At 41.3% G+C, this 21,837-nt stretch overlaps 1 protein-coding gene and 1 long non-coding RNA gene across 5 annotated transcripts in view; one reads left to right on the forward strand and one right to left on the reverse strand.

Annotated features, from left to right (window-relative positions):
• The window catches only part of KLHL14 (kelch like family member 14), a 116,073-nt gene extending 97,263 nt beyond the window's left edge, over positions 1 to 18,810 (reverse strand). The window contains exons 1-2 of one of the 4 annotated variants that reach the window (XM_077900385.1): positions 18,501 to 18,810; positions 15,435 to 16,427 (exon numbers count right to left, since the gene is read on the reverse strand). In XM_077900385.1, the coding sequence (XP_077756511.1) occupies positions 15,435 to 16,384 (950 nt within the window). In that variant the 5' untranslated portion in view covers positions 16,385 to 16,427; positions 18,501 to 18,810. Of the gene's footprint in view, positions 1 to 15,434; positions 16,940 to 18,500 lie in introns of those variants that run through there. The other 3 variants (XM_077900384.1, XM_077900382.1, XM_077900383.1) reach the window with 3 other exon arrangements.
• Positions 17,960 to 20,950, forward strand: LOC144315614 (uncharacterized). Its single transcript, XR_013381332.1, has 2 exons — positions 17,960 to 18,117; positions 19,172 to 20,950. It is a non-coding gene; the product is annotated as an uncharacterized LOC144315614 (long non-coding RNA).
• The last annotated feature ends 887 nt before the right edge of the window (positions 20,951 to 21,837 follow it).

The following is a 21,837-nucleotide window of genomic DNA, read 5'->3' on the forward strand; positions in this document are numbered from 1 at the left end:
GGCTGTTTCCAGTTGGAGAGTCACTGCAGGAGTGGCCATGCAGGAAGACAGTGAGAAAAGTTAGTTAGTAACTGAATATATTACTCCAGGCTTCTCTTGGAATATTCATGGCAATAAATATGTGTCCATCTTCAATTTAAGAAAAGAGAGTTTCAGCTGATACCTTCTAAATGGGCCCAGAATGTGATTTTAGGGGCAGAATAATTCCGTGAAATCATCCTGGGATTAAGATAAATGAAGAAGGTTACCCTTACTTTTGGGTAGATAAGCAGCAAGGGACTGAGACAGGCCCCGGGTGTGTGTGCTGTGGAGACAATGAGGTGTGGCTTGTGGGATCCAGCTTAGGGACACCCTGCTGCTGTGGGTGAAATAGGAATCTCTTATTCTCCTCTTTTCCTCTCCCTCCCTGTGGGGAGCCAGTTCTTTCTGTTCTTTGCTGCTTCACCAACCCTGGAGGGGCGAATGCTGAAGTAAACCCTAGCTCCAGGGCTTTGGGAGGCTAAGAGACTTCCCGATATTCTCCCTGAAAAGGACATCTGTGTGGAAGCGTCCCAGACCCTCCCAAACAACCAATCCACAACAGTATCCTTTTCAATCATCAGTTCTTTGCCAGGCGGAAGCAAATTATCCTGGGGAAGCTGACCACATTCTCTGAAGCTGAATTGTGGACACTCTGACATGTGGCTTGCATTATTCTGAAAATACTTGAGTGTAGTAAGTACCTCAATTCCACCATCAGGAAATAAATCCCTCGGAGTCTGGTAATTCCAATAACTTACTCTGTGATTCACTTCCCCCTTTCATATGTCAGTTTATCAGATTTCCTTTAATTCTGCAACACCTTCCCCTCAACCTTATCTTTCAGTAAATCACTCTTAGCATTTTCTCCCATCTTCTGCAGATCTGAAGTGAATTGGAAAGCAGAAGCAATTTTTTGTTTTAGTCTTAATGATTTTCAAAGCGTGGTCCAAAAACCACCAGTAGCAAAACCACTTGGGATGTTGCTAAATATGCAGGTTCTTAGGTCCACATTCCAGATTTATTTAGAATCTCTGAGGTAGGGCTAGGGAAGACATATTTTATTAAAAAAAATCTCTATTGTTGATTCTTAAGAGATCTACTGATTTAGGCAAGACTTTATGAGGCCGAGGAAAGAGGATATTTTTCTCTTCCAGCTTTGTATTACTGGAAAAGCTATTCATATATTGCTGACTTGGATCATTGCTTAATTGCCTATATAACTTTGCCCTATAGACCTAGTTGAAAAATAATAATTCAGTTAGCTTCCCTAACCTGTTTTCTAACTCCTGTATCCTATTATTGGCTCTTGGTGTAAACTGAATCATGTTTCCCGAAATTCATATGTTGAAGCCTTAACATCCAGTGTGACTGTACTTGAAGATTACCTTTAGGAGGTAATTAAGGTTAAATGAGGTCATCAGGTGGGGCAGTAATCTGATAGGACCAGTGTCCTTATAAGAAGAGAAAGAGACACCAGAAATCTCTGTCTCTCTGCACACAGAGGAAGGGCCATGTGAGGACACAGAGAAGGCTGCTCTCTATAAGCCAGGAAGAGGCATCAACAGAAACCAACCCTGCTGGCAACTTGACCTTGGACTTCCAGCCTCGCAGAACTGTGAGGAAACAAATTCCCGTTATTTAAGCCATCCAGGCTGTGTTATTCTACTTATGGCAGCTCAAGCAGACTAACACAGCTTTCCTTTAACTGTCCAGCCAACAGGAACACAGGGCAGAAAGAGACCAATGAATCTCACACTCACTTTTGGGAACTGATGCTCAAGAAGGAACTTTCTATAGTCAAACTTGCATAAATACCTTGGGAAAGGGTTTTCCTAATTTTACCGCACAAAAGCTATACCTTGTTACAGCCTGCCATCTACATTCTGTATGGAGAATTTGGGATACGGAGAGGTAGGCTCCTTATCTACTCCTCTTGTGCTCAAGGGCTGTACATATGTAGTAAATGTTAATGGATAACAATGTTCCAGTGGAGGAAGGGCAACTAGGAGGAATAATAACAGATATAGTAATGGAGAGAAGTGATTCGCATCAGCTTTGGTGGCAGACTAATTAGTGTCTATAAAGCCATAGACATGAATTTCTTTGTGCTTTCACAAATTTTAAATGTTTTTTATGCTCTGAGACTCTATAGTTTCCTTGCCATAAAAAAAATGTGAAGCATTTTCCAGACACATCTTTCTGAGTTGAGAATTATTCTTTCTAGGTCAGAGAGACCGTTGTTTTCTGGAACTTGGGCTCTCAGTTTGACTCGGCTGATGGAAGGCTGGAGGGGCTCCTTTCTGTACAGGGGGTGCCCCTTCCTTGGAAGACAGTTTTACTTAAACTACTTGCTGCTGGTTTAGTGTGCTGCTTTCTAAGTCTGGAGAAATCACAAACCTTGAATTTCTTTGAGTGAATTAGAGTGATGTTTACATATTTCAGTTTAGCTTTGCCTGCTTTCTATCTTTCCAAATTTTGTGTTTTTTTTTTTTTTTTTAGATTTTATTTATTTATTCATGAGAGACACACACACACAGAGAGAGAGAGAGGCAGAGACACAGGCAGAGGGAGACGCAGGCTCCATGCAGGGAGCCTGACATGGGACTCTATCCCGGGTCTCCAGGATCACGCCCGGAGCTGAAGGTGGCACTAAACCGCTGAGCCACCTGGGCTGCCCTCTTTCCGAACTTTGAATATAAGAATGTCTGAGTGATAGCTGAAGTTTGTTAGCTTCTAGGGATACTGAAGTGACTGCCTAGAATTAGTACCTTCTTTTTTTTTTTTTTTTTTTTTTTGTGTAGTACCTTCTTTATGTAAGACTTCCACATAGGGAAGAAGATGCCTGCCTTTTAAACTACGCAAATGACTAATTTAGAGAGGTTACCTGCTTTTTGGGATCTGTTGGTGGTGCATACTAGAAATTATAAAGTTATCATATACTTTTGATAATACTTTGTCTCCTTGAGTATCAGGATAAAGAAATCCACATTAAAATTCTACCACTTTGCACTCTGATGGTCGCCTGGAGCCTTCTTTGTGATATAATAGAGATGTAAACCTTAACGGAAAGCAAAAACTTATTTGGTTGTTCAAAGAGATTCATAATCAAAATACAAATTGTCCATCCAGAAGCATAAATAGCCACGACCGAAAATCCTGGCCTGTATTGTTTCTTGCTGATCCCCATAAGGAACACTTTTGCATCCCTTTCCAATTGAGAACATCTGTTTTGCAGTTTGTTTTCTTTTTACATATTTCTTCTGCAGTGGCTCTTATGGGTTATCATTGTCTTGGCAACCAAAAAAATTCACCTCATTCTATTGTCTTGGCAACCAAAGAATTTCACCTCATTTCCCTAAAATAATTATTGTATAAACATATTTTGAATAAAAATGTCCTATGTAGCTCTAAGAAAATTTAAATAAATTAAGTAATGGATTTTTTTTTGATTAAAAGTTTTGCTAAAGTGAGTCCAAACCATTAGTTGAGAAATATAATGCCTAAGTCAACGTAAAGCCAGAATAATCACATGGAGAAGAAGATAAACAACAAAATTGACCACAGATATTTTCTTCTGTCACACCCAGCACTGGTATTTTTAGTAATAGACATAATGTGTCATACAAAAGTATCTTGAGAGTTTTCCACTGTATATCTGCATGCATTTTCTTTTCATCTTTGTCAGCTACAGCAACCAATTCCTGCAGAAGATGGGCCCTGGCTGTGCTCTAGGAGCCACAGGAAACACTACTAAAAATCCTTTAAAGACTCATAACTCAATAAGAAAAAGACAAATAGCCCAACTAAGAAATGGCCAAAGGATCTGAATCGATATTTTTCAAAACAAAACAAATAACCAATAAGCACGTGAAAAGATGCTCAATGTTGTTAATCATTAGGGAAATCAAACCACAATGAGCTAGCACTTCACAGCCATAATGATGACTGTGGTCAGAAAGATGGACAGTGAGAGTTGATGAGGATGTGGAGAAAGTGAAACCTTCATACACTGCTGGTGAGAATGCAAAGTGGTGCAGCTGCTTTGGAAAACAATCTGACAGTTCCTCAAAAAAGTGAAACATTTGTTCATTGTTCACTGAATATCATATGACCCAGCAATTCCACTCCCAGGTATATCCCCCAAAGAAATATAAACACAAGTCCAACACAAACCTATATATAAATTGCTTATAGCAGCATTATCCATAATAGCAAAAAGTGGAAATAACTCAAATGTCCATCACTCGATGGATAAAGAAAATGCAGCATATCTATACAATGGAAAACTCTTTGGCCATGAAAAGGAATAAAGTACTATTACATGCTTCAACATAGATGAACTTTGAAAACATCATGCTACATGAAAGGAGTCAGAAAAAACACCACACATTATGTGATTCCTTTTATCTGAAGTGTCCAGAACAATAATACTATGAGTCTCTGGAGACAGCCCTCAGTGGGACTGAGGGGATGATGGAGGAAAATAGGAGCTGATTGCTACCAGATTACAGGGTCTTTGGGGGGGGTTAATAAAATTATTCTAAAATTAATTGTGCTGATGGCTGCACAACTCTGAATATACTAAAGTTACTGGATTTTACACTTTAAAAGGAATTGTATACTATGTAAACTATATGCCAATAAAGCCATTTAATGTGAATCCACCATGATTTTTCTAATTTTTCCAATTGCTGACATAGATAGATCAAGAGGATGGAACAGACTCCAAGGCTGGCCTAAGCTCTGTTGTTCATTCAAAGGTGTAAAAAATAGACACTTTCAGCAGAAATATTATCACTAGCAGAGCAGCACTTGAGATTTATGCTATGTTAATCCAGCTCTAGAAAGAACATCTTGTATGGAATCAAGGATCCTAATAAATGAACAGAAAAGCAAATTGGATATAAATAGAAGTATTCTTATAAAAATAAAAGCTGTCCATTATAAAGTATTCATAGCCAGGCACCACATTAAGTGTTGTATATACATTCTTCCAACATTCAGAACTGCCCAAATGAAGTGGGTATTAATTACTATGTACACCTTATTGATAAGCAGGCTGAAAAGAAGTTAAGTAAGTCACTCAAAGAAAGTCTGCTTGTAAATCATCGAGGTGGGATTTGACCCACCTCTGTGTGACTTTTGGGTCTTAATTACTACACTATAGAACTATTTAGATATTTGCATTGTAACACGGCCATTTTATTTGTACATCCTCTTATGCCATATTCTTTCTCTTATCCATATATGTAGGTTTCCAAGCTTTACTGTTTCCTACCTACAAATGTCATTTTGGAGTGAACACTTGTGAAAACCTTAAAACAGGGAGATTACAGGGATTGCCACTGACAGTAGAGGTACAGTTGTCATAGTAACCAATCCACCCAATTGGTCTTTGCTATAAGGCACATGCTCCAGCCTCTATATAATACACCAATATTGTCTGGGATCCTTCAGAGTTATCAGTGAACCCCAGTTTAATGCATATGAGGTTCTAGATCCTAGTGTGCATATTAAAGCATTAAAGTTTTTCCTTCAAAGTTTCCCTCTCTGCCTCACAGATTTTCATTCTCTCCTCTAATCTTTTCCATTTGCCCAGGATGTTCTGGTGTGATTGGTTTTAAGGGGGGCTAAAAATCAGAGCCAGGCAGTGGTCTGCTGCTCTGTTGTAAGTGGGATTTACAAATGTCATTATTTTCTTTTGGGGGAAAAATTGACCCTCCCAACCCAATAATTCCTCACTCAGTGCCAGACTGTGATTTGTTGACTGTCCCGCTCCCATTCCCACATACAAGATAGACCTGCAGGTGCTAAAAACACACGTCAGAAATCATTGCACAGAAAACTTCAAGCTGGCACCGAGCTATATGCACTTTGTCAGTGGATACACACACAGACACTACACACATCCATCGATCCACAATTTTCTTTCTTTCTTTCTTTCTTTCTTTCTTTCTTTCTTTCTTTCTTTCTTTCTTTCTTTCTTTCTCTTTCTTTCTTTCTTTCTTTCTTTCTTTCTTTCTTTCTTTCTTTCTTTCTTCTTTCTTTTCTTTCGATCCACAATTTTCTACAATGCCTCTCCATTTGCAAAAACTGTCTCTTCTCTAACATTGGTGCTGTCTCTCTTCCTCCTCCTCTCCATTTCACTGGCCTCGCCTGTCTTCAGAGGCACCTGAAGGCACATAAGGCAGGGAAGTGAAACCGACTGTAATTCTTCAGTTCACTTCTCTGCAGCCTCCAGTGAGCCAGTCTCCATACGGTGGCCCAGCTGAGCTCTGAGGAAGTTCAGGGTCCCTGTGCAGGTGCAATTTACCCACCCGCTCACAGGCGCACCGGGAGCCCAGGACCCGACATATGCATGTGAGGGGCTCGGGGATGGCAGAAAACGAAGCCTCAAAGCTTGAGTTTAGGAGATTAATAAGAAGAGGGAATGCTCCTCTATCAATGGAAGAAATGGAAGGCTTTTACATCTAAAAAGGCCATCGTTTTCCCTTTGAAGAATTATATATAAATTACTGTGAACACTCAGAAAGTCTAATTTTCCCACTTCCTTCTGATGCCCTTGTGTTCACTTTTGGGTTCCTTCAACTTCATTACTCTGGTCTTAAAAGTCTCTGACTAATTCAGAGGGGCTCTCGTGAAATCACTGAGGTTTCTTGACGGGCAAAAATGTATTCAGTTAAATTTTGTCTATTGTATCTTTTAAAATTAATAAGTTGATTTTAAAGAGCATTTTCTGTTTACATGTTTTTTTCATGGTTTCAGCATATCATTACCAAAATCCTGGCAAGTAGAACTATAATTACTAACCCATTTTACCGACGTGGGGCTCAGCTAAAGTGCAGCTAGGACATCTATTTAGATTGATGATTTCAAAGGCAGTGTTTCCACCATATTATTGCTGATTTTATCAGTTCAAATTTTTTTTTAAATGCCGATTTTTCCACCATGGAATTCAGCCAAGTAGTGGATAGTTCTTAGCAGAGCCTACAACTTCCTGTATGATTTGGACAACCCTTCTTGCATAAGCGCCTAGCCACACACACTTTCTGTCAGTTCCTGGAAGGTACCAAACTTTTCTCTGCCTGGTGCTTATGTGCATTCTCTTCTCCCAGCTTGTGTTTTCCCTGGGTGCACACCTTGCCCTCCTCCAGACCCATTACTCTGGATATCTCATCTTTTAAGGCTCATCTTAAATCTCCTGGTCTCTCCAGTGAGGTTGCGGGACTCTGTTATATGTTATCCCATGTCTACATATGTAGATATGTTACCTCTACATATGTAGATATGTTATCCCTACATATATCTATCCCTATCCTATAATATATATGTTATCCCTAATCTACAGCACGTATTACCGGTCTGATTAATTTGGGTAATTCTTTTTTTTCCCCTTACACTGGTAACTGCACAAAGTCAGCACTGTTAACTGCACAAAGTCTGTCTTGTTTAACTCTGAATCTCAGAATCTAGCTCAGAGCTTGGTGCATGATGTGTTTACATTCAATGCAAACTTGGGGGCTAGTTTTCACAGCAGAACTTCTTGTTAGTGGTAAATTGCAACACATCATCCCAAGTTCCCACTGTGGGGGTGGTATGGTCATAGGCATGGGTTTAGAAAAACTATCCAGGGCTGTGAAGGTCCCCCTGTATCTCAGGTCTGCTGCCAGTCCCAATTACACTGAAAATTAAGATGATTTTGCAAGGAATGCTCCTATAGTTTCATATCCTCCTATTGGAATAACAGACTGTCCCCTTTGAACTCTGACACTTCTGAAATTACCACATTATCTAAAAGAAGGAAACAGTTTTTAGTGAAACATCTTGATTAACTCAGATTGCAAATATATAATTACTGAACTGAATTGAATTATGGGAGTGAAGATAACCATGATTGACCTTTCTCTGTTCCTTGGGGAAACATTTTTTTGTGTGTGTGTCTTTAAGAACTGACTTTTCTCTTTTCAATGGAAGACCATTAATGATCTTGTAAACTATATTAGTTGGGTATGTAGTGACTTAAATGCTCCTAAATTTGTACTTCTTTGTCCAACAAATATTTAACAACTATTCTCCAGGCTCTAGAATTTCCTTGCCCGTATTCTTGTACTACTAAGTCCTCTTTTTCTTTCTTTTTCAGATGGTTTATCTTTTAATAATTTCTTCGATTTCCCATATTTCCTTGTATTTCCCTTACTGCTTCTTTTTCTTCTTTTTTTTACTTCCTTATCATTTATTTTCTCTCTTTGCATCATAAACATTAATTATTTTCATTTCCCCAGGATTGTAGGCTTTCTCTAGTACCTTTCTGCTTTAATTCTTTTTTTTTTTATTCTCCCTCTTCCCTCCCCCCACCCAAGGCCTGGAGCTGCCTGGCCCGCGGGCCCCAGGCCTTTCTGCTTTAATTCTGATGCTGCAAACAGTTCTAACCCTATTTTCATTAATATTATTTGTGGCTAGATAGGCCTCGTTTTAATATTCACAGTGAAATAGACATATTCACTGTTTCACCTATGTTATAACTGAGAGTCCTTCCTCTGGTTAACTCATTCTCCTGCCAATATAATAATAGTGTTGTGTTGTTGTTGTTTTTAAAGAAATCATCATGCATCATGAATTATCTTGGAAGTTAATGGAAAGGACATAACAATGAATATATTTTCTAAGTGAATGACAGAAGGTATAAACATTTATGGTATAAAAATTGTTAAAATGATTTTCTTGAAACAAGATATAAACCCAATAAATTTCCAATTAGAGTAATCTTATTTTGTGTTATTAGAGTATACAGACATTTTTATAATTCTGGCTTCTACCTGTTGTATTTATCACCTGTAAGTATCACCAACATGAATAACTTTCTATTGTCCTCACGGAAACAAAGCTGATACCCCTCTAATACTCTAGTGCACAGAAATCTAGGGAAAAAAACCTCTTGGTTCAATTCAAGCTCCTAGGCTTTGTTTTGTGTTTTGTTTTATTTTCACAATTATTTTTCATAGTTAAATTGAATGTTCTCATTTTTATTGATTTATTTAAAATATATTGGCTCATTGTATTTTTAGTAAGTTAATTTCTGAGTGAAAAATCTTAGCAACCTTATTACATGGCCCCTTAATCTCAGAACTAATAATTAAATATGGTAGACCAATGGAAAAGAATTTTGGTTTTCCAAAGTATTTATCTCACTCCTTTTCATTGTTTGGGTCATTTGAAGAAGCATGAGAAGTTGTAACTTTTAATCTCTTCAGTGATGTAGTAAAACAAAGATATGGAAGGTATATTAGAGTTCGTTTTCTGTATAAGCCATATATATATATATATATATATATAACATACACTCACAACAAGGGAGTATTCTTCAGATGATGATGACTGACTCCCAATTCAATCGTATACAGATAATTAGACAAATTATTCATCTTCTCTGAGTCTCAATTTTCTAATATTTAAAAAGATGAGAAGAATGTTACAAGGAGTAGAAAATGTAAGCAAATAATATGGCAAACTCATGGTAGGTACTCAACAGTGATAGTTACTATTGCACCTGGTAGACAAAATTGTGTGTGTGTTGATCATCTTTCAAATAACCTCCATTTTTATTTCAACATTGGCTTTGTCAATTCGCACTTAACTGACTAACCTAAGTGTCCACCTCAATTATACTTAAGACCAATATCAATTCAAATTGAACTCACATTTGTAGATCAAGGTCAGGCACTTGATCTACTGAGGGAGATAGACACATAAACCAAGCCTACAACAGTAGGAGTGTCCTCCAGAGGTTACTCATTTTGGAGAAGGCAGGGGGAAATTATAGATGTACTCAATCTAGCTAATTCCCTTGGAAGTCAGGAGTCCTGACAACACATACCCTTTGATCAAAGCAGCTGGAGTTATAGAATGGTATTTAGAAAAATAATTGTTCATATGTTCACTTATGTGTTTTGATTAGTCTGCTGGATATTGCATGTCAATCTTAGCAATGTGTTAAATGTACCTGACTAATGTCCTGCTGGAAATCATTAAAATATCATATAAATGATATTTAAACCTCTTCTGAATAATGACCAATTTCTGTTAGCTGGTTCTCTATATAGTATGCTTGAAAAAATTGAGCAACTCATTCATTTTTTTAAATTAATTAGTCTTTACTTTCCGAGATTGCTACTTAAATTCTTAAGCCTTATTATGGAAAGTTGAAATTCTAATTTGGCATCAGTAGAATTATTGAGACTTGTATTCTTTCCAAGCAGAGGGAGAATGATCAATGAGATTCTTTCCACTAGAATGAGGACAAAATTTTGCGTCCATTTTGTTGATTAATATATCCCAAGTGCCTAGGACAGGGGTTAGCAAACTATGACTCACAGAACATATCCAGCCTGCCTCCTGTTTTTATATATGCCCCGACCAATGGATTTTACATTTTTAAATGGTGGGGAAAAAACAAAAAGAAGAAGATTATTTCATAACATGTGAAAATTATACAAAATTTCAGTGCCCAATAAGTGATGTTCTATTATAACACAGCCATGCCCATTCATTTACATACTGTGTGGGGCTGTTTTTGTGCTACAAGGGAAGAATGGAGTAGTTTTAACAAAGATTGTGTGGCTCCCAAAGCCAAAAATAATTGGTATTTGGTCTTTTACAGAAAAAAAAAAAATTGTAACCCCAGGCTTAGAACAATACTTTTCCTTAACTTCTTTTCAGGTCAGATACATTATTATTTAACCCTTACAAGTTTTCCAAAAGGAAAGTGTTAAGTCTAAATATAACTCTAGGGCCAATCACTGCCTCATATCCTAGAATGGAAAGGTTCCTTGCATGAAAAAGAACACTGTGGATGAGAACACAGACCCAAAAGCCACACTGCCAGGTCCAGACTTTGGTTCTACGACTTACCAGCCGTGCAAAAATGGGCAAAATACTTAACTTCTCTGTGTATCAGTTTTTCCATCTATAGAATGAGGCTAATGGTGGTACTCATACCTTAGTGCTGTTTTGAGCATTAAATAAGTTAATGTCTGTAAAATGCTTAGAACATCTTCTGATATTAAGTAGTTGTAAATAACGTGATATATTTTTTTTTACTGTATTTTACTGTATTTTTAAGTTAAGATAGAGAATCTTGGAAATTGGCTAAGGTAATGAGTGAAGTGCACCATTTTCATAAATATGGAAAAAATACAAGATATGAATTTAAAATGTGAACATGTCCACTTTTGTCAGTAAATCCTCTGAGTCAATACAACACATTAATATCTACTCTAATTGCTTTTTGATTGTAGGATATAACTATTTGGTTCCCATACCTGTGATATAATTTTGTAATCAATGGTCCTGTTTCACATAATAAACAAATTGTATTCTGAATGGTTGAGTAACTTCTGATACAAAAATCTAACTACCTAACAACTTCTAATCTGAGGGTATCAAATTGATATAAAGGGAAGTAACAATTTAGAGAATACATGGATACGAGATTGGTTCGCTTTGCTAAGGTTGTTATTCAGGCCTTAGAAAGAGAACTGATAGAAAATATAGTCCTACATTTAAGGAAATAGTCTTTAAGCACCAAAGCCAGGAAACAAAACTATGTTAGGAAATCTAATGGCTTTTTAATCATTACAACTCATTTTAGCCAATAGATAATTGTGCTCCTTCAAGTTTAAGTAGATTTTTAAATTAATTTATATGAAATCTTTAAATAGACTTTTTTAGAGACTCTTTCAGGTGGCCCTCTGTCTTCTGTGAAATAGAATCTCTGGAAAACTACACTTCAGTATAGGACTGTACTTGGGACTGTGGTAGCTGGTGGTTAAACGTTTTAAAAAAACATGATTATTTTCTTTATAGGTGTTTTCCTGTGGAAGGGTCAATGGACTTTTTATGTGCAATAGTAATATAGATTGGGGAGCATATTGGTGAAGTGCAACACTGAAGCTTTCTTATTTTATAATCTTAATTCTTTCAACTTTCAGTTAGCATTTATTTAACTGTTGCATTGTGTGAGATGCAATGAAAATGTAAAAAAGAAGTTCCTGAATCCAGTCCAAATTGACTTATTTGAATGACTACTAAATTATGCTCTAAAATTTAAAAAATACAAATGAAAAAAAAACTTTGGGGGTTACTTAAGCTAAACTTAGACTGTATGTTGTCTGATATTTACCTTCTAATGTACTATAAACATTGCATGTTATGTCACTTATTAAATTAAATTTCATACTTTGGAAGCCTTTATAAAGGTCTTTTCTAGAAACTTTTTCCAGAACTTATTTCTTGTTTATATTTCTTGCAATAAAACAAAGAGAATAAGAAATAAGACTTTGAATGTCTTAATTTTTGTCTTCTCAAGTCCTTTTCTCTTAAATTAGTTATGTATATATTTGAATATAAGATAATAAATCCTTTATTTTTAATTTATTATTCTTTTTCAAATTTATTATTCTATGCTTAATTTGCTAAAATAAAACATGAATCTGAACATAAATGGCATACTCAGAAAGACTAAGCCACTAGAGCAAAAATTAAATATTAATTTGGGTATTTAGAAAGTCTTCAGGCTTGGGTTGCTTTATTTTTCTAGATGTAATAAAAATTCAAAATTACTTAATAGTCTTTAAAAATATTTAAAATATTGTTATTATGTTAATGGCCTTACTTTCTATAGATAATGTGATTCTTAAGCAAGTAGATTCTTTTTGAAGTGATTCTAGCTCCTCATATTTTGTATTTTTTCCAACAGATTAGTCAATTTTAATTTTTCAACTCCTTGTCTAAATTTGAGGAATTCTTTCATAGACTTTAAAAACTATAGGTGGATAAAAAGTAATAAATATAATGCATCCCCACTCAATTGTCTTCAATAAAAGTGATGCATTTGCAAAAGCAATTGTTTAACACATTTATCCTTCTGTTAAACTACATGTAAATCTGAGAGAACATTTTTATATTACGCTGATGCTATAATAAATGGGCCAGTATAATACTATTGGTTACAACTTACAGCATTTCTCTACATTAAAGTTAAGATCTTGATGGTTTGTCTTACATCTTTTTTGCAAATTAAAATTAGAATAATGTAATTAGTCCCCCCAAATTAAAATGCTACCGTTATCAATAATGGAACCAAATCTGAGTTATAGTACTTTGAGAGCAACAACAGGTTCACATGAACTGTTTTCTTCTCTGTATCTTCTGCTTTTAAAGGAAAATACAGTTTTCTTCCTGCCGCAGAAGTATCAGATTCTTGCAGCATCCATGACACTTGTAAGCATTTAGTGGTCAGACACCACTACATATCCTTCAAATGATATGGCCCAGTGAAGCTGGAAGGTGTCGTCACGGAGCCAGGCAGCCTGGTATCTCAGCCATCCACCAGGACAGAACCAGCAGGCCCCAGCTGTTATGCTGAATCCAGACTAAGGTGGAAAATGGACTTTGCATTTTGAGAGTCAACTGTCCTAACACTGAGCCCTAGAACATACTTATTAGATAAAAGTGCATTGAGGGCTTCAGAAATTCTTTACAAGGTCCAATTTGTAATGTCCAATATCCCGAAATCACTCTTAAAACAAGTTAAGCCTTAATCTCATTATCCCTCTGGATTTCTGAGTTTATACTAGATTTTACATGTTTTTCAAAATATGAATAAATGGATGTCAGGACTACAGCTGTGTTGTTTGAATTCTTAAATCTGTATAATATATACTAAATGAAGTATACTTTGTAGGTCATTTAAAAGTGATACAAGTTAAGATAACAGAATATTAATCACCAGTGCCCATTAGTGGGCTAACATTTGCCCACTAAGTTTTAATCTTTAGACAAATGAAAAGCTCTGACAAAATAAAAGTACATTCCATGTTCTTATTCATAGCTGGACTTCTGGGCTCACTATTCAAGCACACAAGGGTTTGGATTCTTTTTTTTTTTTTTTTAAGGGTTTGGATTCTTGCTTGTGCTATTGTCCTAATATCCTCTTTTGACACAATTCATTAATTCATCTCTCACAAATATTAGAAAAGCAACTTAGAAGGTGGCTGAGTCCCAGATTTCCCATACCTCAGTGGGCCTCACCTGAATACCAGTGCTGTAGAGAATATTTTCCTGTTCTAAAACATCTCTAGTTGGGTCTAGTAGAAACATCACGACTAAATATTTAATTCCATAAAGCTGCACAAAATGCATCCCCCCGCCCACCTTTAGATATCCTTCTGAATGGGAAAATACCATGATGGATTCTTAAACCATGTAACACTTTGGTGGATTAGGCTGGGGTGGGTAGCCTGGCATCTGAAATCATGATAGTTTTATCATGAGAAACTGAGAAGACACTGCTTCTCTTTTTTTGGGGAAAAAAAAAAAAAGAAAGAAAGAAACGCTCTGCTAGGACTCATTAAAAGGGGTCTTAACATTGGAACCAATAAAACATGACTGTCAATTCCTACGGCTAAAAACAAATCTCAGCAACATTTTCAAAAGGCATCATTTCTCTCTCCCCTTTGACATGAAACCTTATTTGCAGCACACAGAGACACATTCCAAAGAGCAACAACAAGTCCCCAACTTCTTTGTGACTTCAGAGCAGGCACAAGGACCTAACTGGAGCCAGATGACTTCCCTCCTCCCAATTTTCAGCCCTGCTCTCGGTGCTCCTGGTACAGATGAAAGCTACTAGGCGTGATTCCCTCTGACACCCTGAAACCTCCTGCTTTGCTCTCCTTTAAAAGTGCAAAAGAAAGGTTTTCCACAAAAGATAGAAAAGTTTGCCTGGGTATGTGATGCCAGAATTTCCAATAGTGACCCTAAGAGACAAAAACCTTTGGGAGCTCTAACTTCCAGAGGGAGCAGACCCCAGTCACTAAAACGACGACGACAACAACAACAACAACAAAAAACCTCGAGTGTCTGACGTTAAGAATGAAAGCTCTCTTCATGGAGCATCGCCAGGGCGCTCCTGCTCGCCCAAGGCAGGAAAGAGGTGGAGCGGGGTGGGGACTTGTCACTGCAGAATCCTTTTCCTTAAGCGAGTTCATTTTGAGATTTGGAGGGAGGACTGGTTAGAGAGGGTTCCAGAGCTGCGCTTCGAACTGCCCTGGCCTTTGGCCCCACCTGCCTGTCAATTTCAGCCCACAAGTCCCACATTTCTGGCCCTGGGGACGGTGAGAACGTGGGCTCTCTAGCGCTCGGGGATGCAGTTAGGCCACTTCCCCGATGACCTTTCAGGGACTCCGCAATCAACTTTCCCCACGCAGTCTGAATTGTTTGTTTGCGTGTGTTTTCAGCCCGCCAGAGCCTCCCGCGCAGCCCACCCCTCTCCCCCTCCTCTCTGCCCCCTCCCCTCCCTCCGGCCTTTCCAGCTCCCCCCCCCCCCCCCCGCCCTCCTCTTTGTTGTCTCCTACCTGCTGGCCAGGCTCTGCCTGCAGTGCTGCCTGAAGGGCATCAGGTGGTAGTTCATGGCGTCCAGCAGCAGCTTCTGGCAGACCGGGTCGGTGCGCATGAAATCCACTGACTGGACCCGCTCCACCAGCTCCGGGGCCGGGATGAGCGCGAAACGGAGGCGCTTCATGAGGTCGGGCGCGTACTGCATGCGGGTCTCGCGGTCGTGCTCCAGCCACAGCACGGACATCTGGAAGAGCGCCAGCTCCGACTCCACGGGGGGCGGCAGCGAGTCCAGCAGGGCGCGCATCTCCTCGAAGTTGAGCAGCAGCACATCCTCCACCAGGTACTTGTTGGCCAGCTTCTTGGTCTCCTCCAGGCCGTGCAGCGCGGCGATCTTGCACACCTGCTTGTAGTTCTGTACCGAGATCTGGTCGTTGAGGAACTGCACGCAGAGCTTGGTGACCTGGGGGATGTGCAAGATCTTGCTGACCGACAGCACCTCCTCCACCGTGTCCAGGGAGAGGGTCACGTTGGCCGTGTAGAGGTACTCGAGCACCAGGCGCAGCCCGATGGACGAGCAGCCCTGCAGCACCAGGTTGTTGATGGCCCGCGGACTGGTCAGCAGCTTGTCGTCGGGGGAGGAGGAAGGAGTCCCGGGCTCCTCCTGCGGCGGTGGCTGCTGCTGCTGTGGCGGCTGCTGCTGCGGCGGCTGCTGCTGCTGGTCCTTGGGGGCCCCCAGGCCGTCCTGGCCGCCGACCCCTCCCCCGAGAGGGGGGTGGCTGGAGAAGAGCGATCGGAAGTACTGCGAGCAGGAGGCCAGCACGGCCTTGTGGCAGTGGAACTGCTGGCCCTGGGCCGTCAGGGTCACGTCGCAAAACAGCTGCTTCCTCCACAGCAGGTTGAGGCCGTGCAGCAGGTTGTCGCTGTGGCTGGGGTCGAAGGTGGAGGTCCTGTCCCCGGATCTGGACATGGCGAGCTGACTCGGCGCACCTGGCTTTAAACCCTCCTCCAACCTGGCAGACAGGGGTGGGGGATGGGAGGGAGGGGAGCAGGGTAGTGGAGGTGGTGGGGTGTGGTCGGGGTGGGGAAGGGTGTGGAGGGGAGGGGAGGGCGAAGAACAACAATCAGTGCTCAGCTTGGCTCCCGCCCGGCGCGCCCAGGACCCCGACCCCAGGAGTACGGTCTGCAGGCGCCGAGTCCGTGAGCGCCACCAGAAGGGCCCTGTCTGGGGTCGGGGCGCCGGTTCAGCTCCCGGCTACTCCTCTCGCCACCGCCCACACACTTCGTCCCTCACTTTCCTAAAACCACCCCGGCTCGGCTCTTGGCAGCGACAGTGGTGGCAGCAGCGACGGCAAAGTGGCGGCGGAGGCCGAGACACCTCGTGGGCTTGTGTCCATGCCGGGCCCGAGGGAGGGAAAGGCCGGGGAGTGGGGAGTCGGGGGCCCCGGAGAGCGCAGAGGCGGCCGTCGGCGGAGGGTCCAGGTCAACTTGTGCCTGCAGCTTTGCTTTTCGCAGTTGGTCCAGTTTGGAGGGGGGTGGGGTGGGGTGGGGTGAGGTGGGGTGGGGTGGGCAGGGGACCCGACAAGCGTGCGGGTGGGCGATTCTTAGCCCTCCGAAAGCTGGGAACCCCTTCGATTATCCGTGCTGCCCCGAGAAACTCCTAGGCTAATAGTCCGAGGGCGCAGATAAAGCCCTTTCTTCTCCCGGGAAAGTGCAGCGGAGCGCGCTGAGGACCAGCTCCGGGGACTCGGCAGAGGCGGGAGCCGTCCTTATCAATTCTAGCTCGTTTCTCTCACCCCGGCCCTGCCTGCCTCCCTGCTTCGCAAACTGTTGGCTTCCCCGTCACCGCTCAGTTTGCCTCATTTTCCAGAGACGCCTTGAAACCTGGCAGGAGAAGCCTTCCAGCCCCCCCACCCCACCCCCACCCGTGGCCCCCTCTCTCCCGCCCCCTACCCCCCCCCCCCGCATTTCAAAGCGCGGGAGTTCAGACGTGTATCTCCCCTTCCCTCCCGGGGCGACCCCGGGGAAGAGGGGGACGGAGGAAGTGGGGGGTACTGGGGTGGATTTGGAGCAGGAACCGGGAGGCCCCGGAGGGATTCACGTGAAAGGTTGTGTCTCCCAGGCACCAGGAACAGTGGCTTTAACTCCAGTAACTGTAAGAAGTTCAAGTTAACTGGCAGGTGTTGGGGGAGGGGGTGGGGGCTGTCCAACGGGGGGGTGGGTTCCGTGCGGGGTCTCCGCATCCCACCCAGCGTCGCCGCGCGAAGCCTCAGCTTCCTTCCGAGCCCCTCGGTACAGCCCCCAGCGGCCCCCCACTCGGGCACCCCCACTCTCCTGGCCCTGGAACTACTTCTGTTAAAAAAAAAAAAAAAAAAAGTCTGAACCGCCCGCATCTAGGCGGAGGACGGCAGGTTGGGGGAGGCGAGGCGAAATCGATACGCCAGGTCCTTAACCTGTAATTGCACCTTCCAGGGCCGAGCGGAAAGGGACCCTCTGCCCACATCCCGCCCGCGCGCCCGCCCGCCCGCCCGGGAGGGCCGCCGCCGCCGCCGCCGCCGCCGCCGCCCGGCTCCGAGGGATCCCGCCGGACCTGCCCCTTCCACTGCGGCTCACTCTGCCCTGCCTGGCGCCGGTCCTGGATCGCCGGCTTCCTATTTATACCGTACTGGGCTCCTCTCGACTCACTTTACCATCCCGTTTCAGGTGGACCCTAACCTCCCTCGAGCTCCCTCCCCCGGCAGGACCCCCTCCCCCAGCGGCCCCCAAAGCTCTGCCTTTCCTGAAACATCTCCCAGAGTCTCTCCCTTTAAGTGGACCCGGTCATACCTCTCTCTCTTGCTCTCCCCGCTTCGTTGTCTCGCCACCCCCCCCCCCATCTTTTCCTGTTCCCCTTCCTTCTTGTTCTCCTCCTTTGCCTTTCCCCCTCATCTGCTTATTTCTTGCAATAGGAGTTTTATTCTTTATGAGCGTTTGCCACACAACTGCCCCCCCCCCACGGAAAGACTCCCTCCCTGTCCCTTCCCCCGCCAACAACCCAAAAGACAGAACAAAATACACACAAGGCAGACACAAGGCCAGAAACTTACCTGCTTTCAACCAGCTGCAAAGTCAAGGCTCACTTAAGCTCCCCCCCAAAAATCAATTGTCCTTCCTTTTTAAAGGTTTGCTCTCTCCTTGGGAGGGGGAAAACACCTTCTGGTTCCCAACTCCAGGCAGTCACTCTTTACAATTTATTTTGTCGTACATCATTTGATCACCATGAATTAGCAACAGCAAGAAAATGTAGGAGAGGGAGAAAAGAGAGAAAGAGAGAGGGAGAGAGAGGGAGAGAGAGGGAGAGAGAGAGAGGGAGCAGAGCTTTCTGCAAGAGAAGAAGAAGAAAAAATGTACGTGTGACAAATTATGCTACCAAGAAACAACACATCATTATCCTTGGGCCTGGGGCTCAGTGAGTCGTAACGAGAGTAATAGGAAATCCACGGTTGGGGAGAGAAACGGTCGTGCTTGGCCAGTAGAGAGAGACCATACAGGGGGATGGATGCTGGAGAGACTCGCAAAATTATGGCTCAAGGCTATTGTAAAAATTGTCGAGCGTAAATGACTGCGATTTCAAACATCTTTGGAAGAAAGAAGGGGAAAAAGCGAGCCCCCCCTCCCTCCCTCTCCCTCTCTCTCCCTCTCTCTTCTCTCTCTCTATAAAGAACCGTCAAGTTTTAGTGCGCATTGCTAATTAGTCAATTTCTCTCTGCCTTCACAGGCTGGCGACTTCGCTGCTGAGCTGAAACTGCTAATTTCTGTGACCAGCTTTTTTCTTAGCTGTGATCTGGATGAATGAGTAGCTGTCTCACAGAGATGACAAAAATAAACTCTAATCCCCCCCAAAATTTCCACTACATCTTTCTCATGCATAGATTTATGATCTTCAAGCGCTCTGTGCAATATGCAAACTTTTTTTTGTGTCTGTATATATGCTGTTGTTTCCAGATTTCACTACACTGGTATGCTGCTCCCCCCCCCCCCCATGAAATGCAGAAAACGTCTGATCTCAAAGTATGCCAAGATGCCACTTTCTAGTGTCTCGGTATCTGGGGTTTGAGTCTAATTTGGAAGACACTAGTCCTTGCCTAAAAGGTGAGTGGCTGAGTGTACAAACTGGGGGTGGGGGAATTAGAGCTGGTAGATGGAATAGAAGACAGCCCTTCGCTTTTTATTTGTTTCCCTGCACTATACAAGCTTTATGATCTTGTTGGAAAGCATATTTTCTCTATCATTTTGTCTGGTTAAACAACCATCTCTGAACTTCTGTGTCAGCTCCTCAACAGATAAGAGTTCAGAAGTCATATTTTGTTTTTAATTGAAAGATTATCATATTGTCAGATTTGTCTTTCAGTTAAGAGTCTTTGAATTGCAGGAGCTAGAATCAAGTGCTGGGAAACCCAGCTGCAATTTCACAGATGTAACCTTTAAACTTTAGACCTCATCTGATACATAAGGATGACCACATAAAGCTCACATTTTGGCCCTGCTTCACATGCAAAATGAACCCCAAAATGATTCTGGAATTTTCACTGTGCCAGAGATTCATGTGCATTTTGGTAGAGGACATGTTCTCTAGACTTATCTCATGATATATTGTGCCCTTACATTTATAGCCCTGCATTTTGGTTGTCAATGGGGGTTGGAGGTGTCCCAGAAAGGAAGAAAGAAAAAAAAAAAAAAAGCAAAAAAAAAAAAAAAAAAAAAGGCATGCCCTTGAATAGAAGGAGCATGAAAGAAAGCTGGACATGAGTTAAACTGAGTTTTCTTTGCTATCAAATATATGAATATGATTCATTCTAATTTATATATGCTCTGATTAGTAAACTTATTAAAATACACATCAGGGCACCACTGAAAAAGGCTGTCTTCCCACTTTCCCTTTTGATTTGTGAGATATGGAAAGACACCTGCTTAAGAGAGGGGGGAAAACTGAAAATTCTTTGGTTTAGAAATAGGGAATTCCCCATTTAGAATAATAAACATTAACATGCATGTGGGATATTTGCTCTTAAATAAATGAAGAAGGATCAAACTGAAGCATTTACTCCTCACAACGGTCCTTCTCTATCAAGGTCCTAGGTTATCTGAGAGTAAGATACTTTATTCAGATCTTGTTGAGATGCTGTATTTCAGCTTTCATATTTATAATAAAAAGCTCAAATATATGGTAAAATAATAGAAAAGGATTTTTTGTTTTGTTTTGAGCAAGGAAAAGAAAGAGAACAGATTCTTCAAATCTTCTGGCCCTACTATTTGTTTTGAATGTTCCCTTTTTTGAATTTCCCTTAGTTAGGTCTTGGACAGGAAGATTGTGTAATTGTGATACAGTGTCTTTTGGGGGGGTTCTGTGCATTAGCAATTAAAGCTATCATGTCTGTGCAGTATCACCAAATTCTCATACATTGAAAGTATAATTTGTATTGTCTGCTTTTGATGTTCAGCTCTTATGAGCTTCCAATGAAGTATTTGGAAATAAATCCAAACATGAGTAAGAGTATCGATCACTTAAACTATTGCCATCTTTCCATGTTCTCATAAAGGAAGTAAGACGTGTTTTGAGATCTCAAAATATCTTGATTTTGAATTTCTATTTCTTTTTTTTTTTTACTAATAGGATGTATTGATTGCTAATTATGATGACATGGATCTTTGTTTCTCCCAAACAATATGAAAGACACATTTCAAAAATTTAACTATCTATAATTTTGATGCTTATTTAACAAGTAGAGTGGAAGGGGAAGAGAAGGGCTGTGGTCTTGCAATTCTAAAACAGCTGTTGAAATGAAGTGGCTAGGCTGCTTTCTTCTGGGTTTTAAAGTACACTATTTGAGAATGTTTAAGATTTCAGAGAAAAAAAATTACAATTATGGCTGTTTCATAAGCAATTAAAAATAATATTGATGATAAAACATCCCTTCATAATCTGTGTGTGCACTGGCATATATATCATGTAAGTCTCACACCTCCAATATCTTGCACTGGCTTTGACTGAAATTATTGCAGAACTCACAAATGATATGACACTATTTACAATAAATCCCGTTATGAAAGATTCAATTTGCAGCAATCAGATGCTAGCTACTAAGCGATTGTAAGTATTTGAATTTTATCCTACTTCACTGTTCAACGTACAGAAATTGCATCTGTGTGTTTGATCTGTCCTGCTGAGCACTATCAGCAGCTTGCATCTCTGCCACTATTGTTTTTAAAATGGCAGGAAGGACGTGACTAGTCAAGAGCACTCAGCAGGATGGATTTCACATGGCATAGGAGCCCGAATTGTCTTATAAAAAAACTAAATATGATCATGTAGTCATCTAATTCAAGCAGTCTTCATACTTCGACAGAATTATCAAAATTATTCATCAGTGAATCTGCATTTAA

This window comes from Canis aureus, chromosome 6 (genome assembly GCF_053574225.1).
Source record: "Canis aureus isolate CA01 chromosome 6, VMU_Caureus_v.1.0, whole genome shotgun sequence".
NCBI classification, from domain to species: domain Eukaryota; kingdom Metazoa; phylum Chordata; class Mammalia; order Carnivora; family Canidae; genus Canis; species Canis aureus.